This window comes from Otolemur garnettii, unplaced genomic scaffold, assembly GCF_000181295.1.
Source record: "Otolemur garnettii isolate 467f Iridium unplaced genomic scaffold, OtoGar3 scaffold00151, whole genome shotgun sequence".
Taxonomy (NCBI): domain Eukaryota; kingdom Metazoa; phylum Chordata; class Mammalia; order Primates; family Galagidae; genus Otolemur; species Otolemur garnettii.
This window is the reverse complement of record NW_003852546.1, coordinates 148,725-158,809: the sequence shown is the minus strand read 5'-3', so window position 1 is coordinate 158,809 and position 10,085 is coordinate 148,725. Positions and strand designations below refer to the sequence as shown.

Below are 10,085 nucleotides of genomic sequence, written 5' to 3'. Positions count from 1 at the left end.
GGCTATTTTTTGGTTGCAGCCATTATTGTTGTTTGGCGGGTCCGGGCTGGATTTGAACCTGCCACCTTAGGTGTATGTGGCTGGCGCCTTAGCCGCTTGAGCCACAGGTGCCGAGCCTGCAGAACCTTTATATTAAAAATAAATAGTATGTCTATATAAATAGCTTTATAGTTTTTCTAAATAGACAAGTAGTACTTGTTCCTTGTAAGAAAATATAGAAAAGTATAAGGAAGATGAAAAAAAAAATTGGGGGAATTTTTCAACAGCAATGAATATCCCTGAGGCATGTGTCCTGTTGAGTCCTCGTTGAAGTTTGAAGTGCTTTGGCCCTACCCAGCCAGTTCATAATGGAGAATTACCTCTATCTGGTTTTTGTGTTTTTTATATTTGAAGGTATTTTTGTTTTGTTTTGTTTTGTTTTGTTTTGTTTTGTTTTACAAAAGATGGCAGTAAGGAAGGATGGCTCCACAGGGATTACCTCTGAGAACACAGGATCTAGAAGCAAAGAATAGGCCCTTACGTTATCTGAGGGAATCCATTCTTTTTCCTCCTGTAATTGGCGATTTCATAATTAGGTCTGCATATTACTTCTGAACACTGCCGTACAAGGCACCTCATTTAGCTGAGCTTATGGAGATTAGATCATGCACAGGAAGCTGGCTCCCTGGTTATCAGGCTCCAGAGAGGAGTTGGGAGGCTTACGGGGTGTGAAAAATTAGAGTTGATGTAAGGGACAAGGTTCTCTGGAAAAGCACAGAGATTTTTCCAGCTTGTAAAAGTGCCACTGTAACCTTTCGTTTCCCATAAACAGCATTGATTTCTACCTCCATAATCTTTTTTTTTTAATAAATAAGAGCCTCTTTAAACTTCTCTTTCCTACCTTTAAAAACAGGGTTGCTAAGGCCAGGGGCAGCAGCTCATGCCTGTTAATCTTAGCACTCTGAAAGGCGGAGGCAGGTGGATCACTTGAGCTCAGGAGTTCAAGACCAGCCTAAGGAAGAGTGAGACTCTATCTCTAAAAGTAGCAGGGCATTGTGGTGGGCACCTATGATCCCAGCTACTTGGGAGGCTGAGGCAAGAGGATCAGGTGAGCCCAAGAGTTTGAGGTTGCTGTGAGCTATGATGCTACAGCCCTTACCAAGGGTGACAAGGTAACACTCTGTCTCCAAAAAAAAAAAACAGAATCTAGCATAGTACCTAGAATATAAAATCCTAGCACAGTTCTTCAAACACATACTAAGAGCCACTGTCAGCTCCTCTTCTTTTTCCTTTTATCGTTATCACTGTCCACACTATCAGATTTTAATTAGTTCATTACAATAGAATTACATTTTGAAATCTTGTCATTTGGAGTTTTGGGGGGTTTTTTTGAGACAGAGTCTCGTTATGTCACCCTCAGTAGAGTGCTATGGCGTCACAGCTGGCAGCCCTTGTCTCGTTATGTCACCCTCAGTGGAGTGCTATGGTGTCACAGCTCACAGCAACCTCTGACTCTTGGGCATAAGCAATTCTCTTGCCTCAGCCTCCAAAGTAGCTGAGATTATAGGCATCTACCACAACGCCGGGCTATTTTTTATTGCAGTTGTTATTATTGTTTAGCTAGCCCAGGCTGCATTCGAACATGCCAGCCTTGGTGTATGTGGCTGGCACTATGACCATTGTGCTATGGTGCTGAGCCTCATTTGGAGTTTTTAAGAAACATTTTGCATTTCTTTTTTTTAGACAGAGCCTCAAGCTGTTGCCCTGGGTGGAGTGCTGTAGCATCACAGCTCACAGCAACCTCCAACTCCTGGGCTCAAGCGAGTCTCCTGCCTTTGCCTCCCAAGTAGCTGGGACTACAGGCGCCCACCACAACGCCTGGCTATTTTTTGGTTGCAGCCATCATTGTTGTTTGTCAGGCCCAGGCTGGATTCAAACCTGCCAGCTTAGGTATATTTGGCTGGTGCCTTAGCCACTTGAGCCACAGGCACTGAGCCCATTTTGCATTTCTTAAGAAACTTTATCTGCTTTAAATTATTACTTTTATTATTATAAAAGGTTTACTTGGGCCTGGTGTGGTAGCTCACACCTGTAATCCTAGCCTCTAGGAGGCTAAGGCAGGTGTATTGCTGGAGCTCAGAATTTGAGACCAGACTAAGCAAGAGTGAGACCTCATCTCTACTAAAAATAGAAAAACTGAGGCAAGAGGATCTCTTGAGCCCAAGAGTTGGAGGTTGCTGTGAGCTATGATAAGGCCATGGCTTTCTACCCAGAGTAACAGTGCAAGACTCTGTAAAAAAAAAAAAAAATTCTGTAATAGGTTTACTTGTTTTAATCTCCCTGTATATCAGAAGCACTGTAAGGGATAATGATCCTTATTCATTTTTATATTCACTGCAGTGCATAGAACAGTGCTTTTAATCCAGTGGGTGTTCAGTAACAGTTTTTTGGGTTTAATGTATTTATGCAAGCCCTATTAAAAGGTACAAATAAAATATGTAACATAGTTATTGTTAATAAAAGTCAGCATCCTCACACATTAACCTTGTAAAGACAGTACAGATCTAGGTGCACAGTGTAATTTCTTTGAAGATCTTTTGAGTTGGAGAGAATAGGACATGCCCATGTAGCAGTCACGTCTTAAGAGTGACAGATCTACAGCAAGCTATGTTTTGGGTTTTGTTTTGTTTCAACTCTAATTTTAAGGTTTTCTATTTGGTAGTAATGATTGCTTAGTTCCCAATAACACGGCCCTTTAGTAGTAAGGCAATTACTGTATAGCTGAATAATAGGCAAATCAGAGGACTCAGAGATAGCTGAAATTGGGCAGTTCTTTAGGCTGTAGCACAGCCTGTCTCTGTTTTAGCCCAACTGCAAAACTCAAATGATTTCATTGCCATATCTGAGCACATCCTTAGAGCTAAAAGTGTGTGTCTTAGGAGGTGGGTATTGCTTAAGATAAAATGCATCCCTGCTAAGCGTCCAGGGTTTGATTCCCATTGCTCTGGCCTTTTAGTCATGGAATTTCTCCCCATTTCCTTTCCCCTAGGTGTATGTGGTCGGGAATGAACCTTTGACGGTTTTGCTAGATTCCCTGCTTCCAGTACTGGGAGTGCTCTTTCTTCTCTACTGTTTTACCAAGCAGAGTGTATCTCACTTAAGGTAAACCATCAAAAGAACCTTATTTATTTATAAACAGAATCTTATTTATTTGTAAATTGTGAAGTCTATTTTGCATGTTTTTGTTCTTATTTTGAATATAAGACTGATGCTACTTTAAAATTATTTCCTCTCAAAGTCAGGAAAACACTGGGATTCTCTCATTCTTTTTTTGTTTTTTTTTTAATCTTTCTTGGGATTCTCTTATTCTGTTCATCTTGAAAAGAAACAGAAATTTGTAGATAGCAGGGGATCGGATATAGTTTTTGGAATGATTTTCTGCAGCCTCTGTTCTAGACATCAGAGAAGAAATCTCAGTTTACATGTGTAAGCATACCACTATTTGATCAGTGAGAAATACTGCAATTACATGTCTAGAAAAGAGGAAATAGGGGATAGATAAGAATGATCTTGTGAGGAGTTATAAAACAACTTCAAGAAATCTGCATCTGAATGTAGCATATTGTAATTTAGCCTTAGATTTGGTGATGAATGGTGTTGTTTAGAAAGAAGAGATTTCTTAGTCATTCAGAAAATACTCTTTTGTAGTAGAATTTAAGTAAGACTCATTTTGTATTCGCTCTATTTTCACAGTAATTTATGTTGCTTCTTCTTCCTGGTAAGAGGTTATATCCTATCTAAAATCCTATGAATTCTGATTTTGAGTATTTGGAAATCCCCATGTGGAATCTGATATCTAATCCTAGTACCTTTTTCACAGGGCTATTGCAAAGACTTAAAGTGTTAGTGCAGTCCCTGACAAATAGGAAGCTTGGTAAATGGTCGCGATCATTCCTAAGTGGTGAAGGAAAATGCTCAGTCTTGCGTGTTATTCAAAGCTCATGTACTGCCTTTGGCTCTTGACCTTTCAGGCAGCACATCATGTAAATCACAGCCACAATGGCAATAACAGGAGAGAATGCAATGGGGGATGAAGTCTGAGCATATGTGAATTTGGATACAAAAGACAGCCCATGTAATAACTCTTGTTTTAGTTTTAAAACCCAAGTACTTACAGCCCTGCCATGTCCTCAGGAGAGACTGACAAAGATGTGAATACTGATTCTGTTCCTCTCCTAGTTGATGGGCACATATAATGGGGGATGAGGAATCAGCAGCATTTTGTTGGTATCCAGTTTTTTGGTCACTAGCTACTGGTTCCACTAGACGTTTGGTATCCATGGACCCAACCTTCTTTCACAGGGCTTTATAGTACACTTGGAATTAAAAAAAACAAATCACGTGGGGCCCATGTGGCATATCAGGGTTGCTTCAGAGCCAGGGATTAGTCAGTCACTCATTGAATTTCAGGATATTTGCATTCTGAAATTCACAAGAAGCATACTTTCCACTCTTGCGTCTTAGTAGTAGGGGATTGTGCCAGCATTTAGAATGCAGTGGAACCCGACAGTCTCTTTTTTTATGTTAGCTTGTTAAATACATAGAGAGAGATGACAAGCTCATTCATAACTGCTTTTTCTGCCAGGTCACTTTGCCAGGAGATCTTATTATGGATTCTGGGAAAGCTGGAAAGGAAGAAGGCGATTGCTAGCCTGAAAGGATTTGCAGGGTTGGACAAAGCTGTGCCCTCTCTCCATTCCCTATGTCAGTTTAGAGCTGCCACTCACGGTGGCATTATGATTACCATCAAAGAGCCCATAAGGTGAGTCCACCCATCCAATACCATGTCTCTTTAATTTAGTTCCACCCAAAAGGCCGTTCTGTGACTCAGCCACTAAGGGGCGCTGATAGAAAAGAAACCAGGAATTTAAGCAGCTCAGGCACTTGGCTATTTATAATCTCTAAATGAAGTGTGAGCCTTAAATAATCCACCAGGTTTTTTCCCAAGATGCCAGCTAATAGTAGGTACAATTGAGTGGAGCCTCACAGTCCTATATCACAACAGGTCTTTACCAGGGAATCAAAGTAAAGGGCAGACCTATGTTCACCCTTAATACCAAAATAATCCATTTTCCTTCTGACTCTCAAAATGGTATGTATGTGTATTCATGGTCAGACTTATTCCCAAAGGAAATCATCTGCTATATTTTGTGATCAGGGTTTTTGTTTCTAATAGGGATTGATTAGAAAGTGCTTATTGTTAATAGCCAGGCATTGTGGCGGGCACCTGTGGCCCCAGCTACTTGGGAGGCGGAGGCAGGAGACTCGCTTGAGCCCAGGAGTTGGAGGTTGCTGTGAGCTGTAATGCCATGGTACTCTACCCCGGGGGACAGCTTGAGGCTCTGTCTCAAAAAAAAGAAAAAATAGCCAGGCGCTGTGGTGAGCACCTGTGGTCCCAGCTACTTCGGAGGCTGAGGCAGGAGACTCGCTTGAGCCCAGGAGGTTGCTGTGAGCTGTGATGCCACGGCACTCTACCCAGGGGGACATCTTGAGGCTCTGTCTCAAAAAAAGAAAGTGCTTATTGTTAGTGATGTGGATAATTTCTGTTACCAACATCTCACATCTCACAAGTGTATACTTTAAATTATTTCCACTTTCTGGGTGATCTGTATAGGATGTTATCACCTGAGAACATACATTCCTGTTGATCATAGCCCATAAAGTACTGGTGGCAGCTGCTCTATTTGGAGTTCACATCACATTCAAAGTGCTGCTGTTTGCTGAAGTGTTTAAATTTAATTTTATATTCATGGTTAGCTTTGGTAATGCTTTTAAACACCCAATCAATATGATGGACTTGAGGAACATAGAAGAACACATAGCTGCAAACAGAATTATCAGAGCAAGACCCTGTCTCAAAAAAAAAACCCACTTTAGAGTGGTTTTAACCTGGGACCAATTTAGTGACTATATAATTTTACAGTATCAACTTAGCAGTTATAACTTAAGTAGTTATAACTTACTGCTATCATAATAAGTCTCTGGTGCACTTCTTAGTGCAATATATCAAAATCCACACTTCTTACTGAAACTAAAGTTTTTCTTCATGGAAGGAAAAGAAATGAATAGGCAGTGATTGAATGAATCTCCATCTATTGCCAGAAGTCATAGATCTTTCAACTGAAGTCTCCACAGGCACTTCTAAGGGTTTAAAATCTTCTCAAAATTATATACACAAATTTTTTTCATGTCCACATGGATATTTTTCTGAAAACAGGGTACATAATTTGTTTCCAAAAACTTGGCAACCACTACACCGGAGGGGAGAGAGAGAGAGAGAGAGAGAAAGTGTTTTTCTGTGTGTGTGTGTATGTGTGTGGTTTTGCTATTTGCCATTTGTTCTTAAAGGTCTGCTTTTCCCCAAGGCCAGGGTTAAGGTCTGTATCACCACTTTACCTTTCTTTCTATCATTTTGCGCAGCACCAGTTATCCATTAAAAGTTTGATTGGGCTCGGCGCCTATAGCTCAACCGGCTAAGGCGCCAGCCACGTACACCTAGGGTGGCGGGTTCGAATCCCCAGCCCGGACCCGCCAAACAACAATGACGGCTGCAACCAAAAAATGGCCGGGCGTTGTGGCGGGCGCCTGTGGTCCCAGCTACTTGGGAGGCGGAGGCAGGAGACTCGCTTGAGCCCAGGAGTTGGAGGTTGCTGTGAGCTGTAATGCCACGGCACTCTGCCCAGGGGGACAGCTTGAGGCTCTGTCTCAAAAAAAAAAAAAAAAAAGTTTGATTGAAGGACCTGTATAGGAACAGCTTAAATTTCAGGATCTTTGAGTCCAGAGTTTTACTTTTTTGGAACTAAATGTAACTATTCAGAATTAATTCTTTATCATTGAAATTTTAAGAGTGAATAAAAGAGGGCTTCTTAAGATAATCGTTTTCATGTCTTTTTAAGGGTATTTAAATACAGTATTTCATTTTGATAATCACAGAAGCTTAGAAGTATTGTTTATGCATTCCAGCTTTTCTTTCTTTATTTTTCTTGAGACAAAGTCTCAAGCTGTCGCGCTGGATGGAGTACTGTGGCGTCACAAATCACAGCAACCTCAACTCTTGGGCTTAAGCAGTTTTCTTGCCTCAGCCTCCCAAGTAGCTGGGACTACAGGCATCCACCACAAAGCCTAGCTATTTTTTTTTTTTTTGCAGTTTTTGCAGTTTTTGGCCAAGGCTGGGTTTGAACCTGCCACCTCTGGCATATGGGGCCAGTGCCCTACTCCTTTAAGCCACAGGCGCCGTGCTAGGCCTAGCTATTTTTAAGTTGTAGTTGTCATTGTTGTTTGGTGGGCCCAGGCTGGATTTGAACCTACCAGCTCCGGCGTATGTGGCTGGTGTCCTGGCCACTTGAGCTACAAGTGCCAAACCCCCAGCTTTTCTTTTAACATACAGTATAGTGGAAAAAACATGATTGATCCAAAGGACTCTGAAAGATTTTGGGATAATATAGGAAATTAAAACATGATTGATCCAAAGGACTCTGAAAGATTTGGGGGATAATATAGGAAATAATGCTAAGCTAAATGTGTAGGTTATTCATTCTGTTAGAGGAATGTGAAGGCCATATTATTAGTGAACTGACAAATTGGGATATTCTGCCCAAGGAGATGGTCTGCCAAATTAACTTTAATAATTTTACTTTTCAGTGAGATGAAGTAACATCTGTCGTTTGTTTTTCCATTTAATCTGGAAAAAATTTATGTATCTGATCGCAACAGTAACATATGTTCTTTGAGTAGTTGAAAAACACATAACGAGGAAAATAAAACTCAATCACTATCCTCTTTACTGTTTGTATTTTTTAGTGTCTTGCTTTTTGGTACATCTTCTATGCCTTTATATTTGTTTACCTGATATAGTATAATAATATTGCATCTTGGTCTCTTCATTTACCAGACCCAGTAATTCTAAAAAACACACCACATCACAAGAAATTTCTTGAAGTTTTTTGCTGTAATCATAGCACTGTTTCAGCCAGATTTTGTTACTTGATAATCGCATTTGACCTACTCATTTTTCTGAACCTTTATGTATTTTCTTATCTCAACTAATTGATTCATATTAGTTGAAATTGACTTCATCTCATCCCATGATAAGCACATCTTTTTCCATTGCACATAACCTTTCTGGGGCTCAACAGTCGACGTTCTTTTGAATGACATCCAATGTCCTCCATGATCTGGCCTCATTTTGCAGCCTTCTTTTTCTCCGTTCTTCCTCAGGAACCAGAATTTCTGTATATAACTTATACTTAATTTCTCCTTTCTTTTGTAACTTATTAAATAATAGTAATTCTTCAACAACCATGTTTTTGTTTGTTTGGGGTTTTTTCTGTTTCTGTTTTTTTTTTTTTTTTTTTTTTAAGAGAGACAGGGTCTTGCTTCCTTGCCCAGGCTGGAGACAATGACTATTCATAGGCACAATCATAGTAAACTATTACCTTGAACTCCTGGCCTCAAGACATCCTATCCCAGCCTCCCGAATAGCTAGGACTATAGGCATGCACCACTGTTTCTGGCTAACGTCCTTCTTAAAAGCCACTTTCTTCATGGAGCTTTCCCTATTTGAGCAACTGACTACGTAAGACATAATAGTCTAGTTGCCCAAAATAAATCCTTTTTCAGCATAAAGAAATAGGAAAATAAATTAAATAGGTATTTGAGATTTTTCTAATAATTAACTAACTATATGGAAATGACATATTAATTTATCAAGATAAATCTTACCCTGACTTGCAGTGATGAAGATGAAGCCCTATACCAGAAAGTGTCCTCAGAGCAGGGCCAGGTAGAACATCTTGGGGACTTGCTGTCGCACTGCCAGGAGTGTGGTTTGGCAGGAGACTTCTTCATCTTCTGTTTGAAGGTAAGAACTGTATATATATATTCCTGATCAGCTTTATTCAGGGGTAGTTCTAGGAGACCCTTCAAATTTCCATGGCATTCATAATTTTAGGTCCTAAAATTTAGGTTGTAATTCAGAGGAAATGATTAGAGGTCATAAGAAATTTTTTTTTTTTTGAGACAGAGTTTCACTATGTCACCCTTGGTAGAGTCACAGCTCACAGCAACCTCTAACTCTTTGGGCTTAACCAATTCTCTTGCCTCAGCCTCCCAAGTAGCTGGGACTACAGGTGCCTGCCACAGTGCCCAGCTAGTTTTTAGAGATGGGGGTATCACTCTTGCTCAGGCTCGTCTCAAACTGCTGAGCTCAAGCAGTCTACCCACTTCTGCCTCCCAGAGTGATGGGATTACAGGCATGAGCCACCTTGCTTAGCCCATTTTTAGTAGCCTTGGATTGGTAAAAAGAAGAAACTTATCTTCAGTAGTACCTATGTAATCTAACTACTTTCTGAGGTGATGAGCACTAAAATTGTAGAGAAGAACAATGCAGACCTGTTGCTCTATGAAAGGGTTAATCTTTGCTCTGTGTTGACAGTAAGAACTCTTTTGAAGTTAATAGCAGGTTTTACAGCTATAGAGTAATCCCTTATCCTTTCTGACTTTTGTTTTGTCAGGTATTTGGAAAGGAGATTTAGCAATTCTGCCTCCTTCATTTCATTTTGTAGCCACTTGAAACCTTTTCCAGGTTTGTTTCTTAGTACCAGTGGTTGTGCTTCCCTTTGCCCTAATCTCCAATAGTAACTTGTGGCCTGTGTTACTCCTTATTTGTGCTGTCTGATACCACATTTCCCTGAAAATAAGACACTGTCTTATATTTATTTTTTCTCAAGACACACTAGGGCTTATTTTCGGGGGATGTCTTATTTTTATTAAGTATAATACAACAATCTACATTTATTCAAATACAGTTAAGTCATCTTCTTCTGGAACGTGACAGGAGGAGCCGACCTTGTTGGTGGGGCTGGCACTAGTGATGCGTGAACTCCTTTCCCCTAGCTGTTCGCACATGCGCAATAGGATGCCTGCAACCACAGTTACCACACGTGCAGCCGCACAAGTGCGAACGGCTCGGAGAAAGGAGCTATGGCAGATAAAAGGTATTCCAGTTTTCCTTACCACTCCACACCGAAATGCATGGTGTGGCTATG

At 40.5% G+C, this 10,085-nt stretch overlaps 1 protein-coding gene across 1 annotated transcript in view; it reads left to right on the top strand.

Moving 5' to 3' along the window:
• The window catches only part of TANGO6 (transport and golgi organization 6 homolog), a gene marked incomplete at its 3' end in the record, with an annotated part of 158,372 nt that overhangs the window by 32,494 nt on the left and 115,793 nt on the right, over positions 1-10,085 (top strand). The window contains exons 8-10 of the mRNA XM_023518916.1: positions 3,029-3,141; positions 4,625-4,801; positions 8,773-8,899. Of these exons, the coding sequence (XP_023374684.1) occupies positions 3,029-3,141; positions 4,625-4,801; positions 8,773-8,899 (417 nt within the window). The remainder of the gene's footprint in view (positions 1-3,028; positions 3,142-4,624; positions 4,802-8,772; positions 8,900-10,085) is intronic.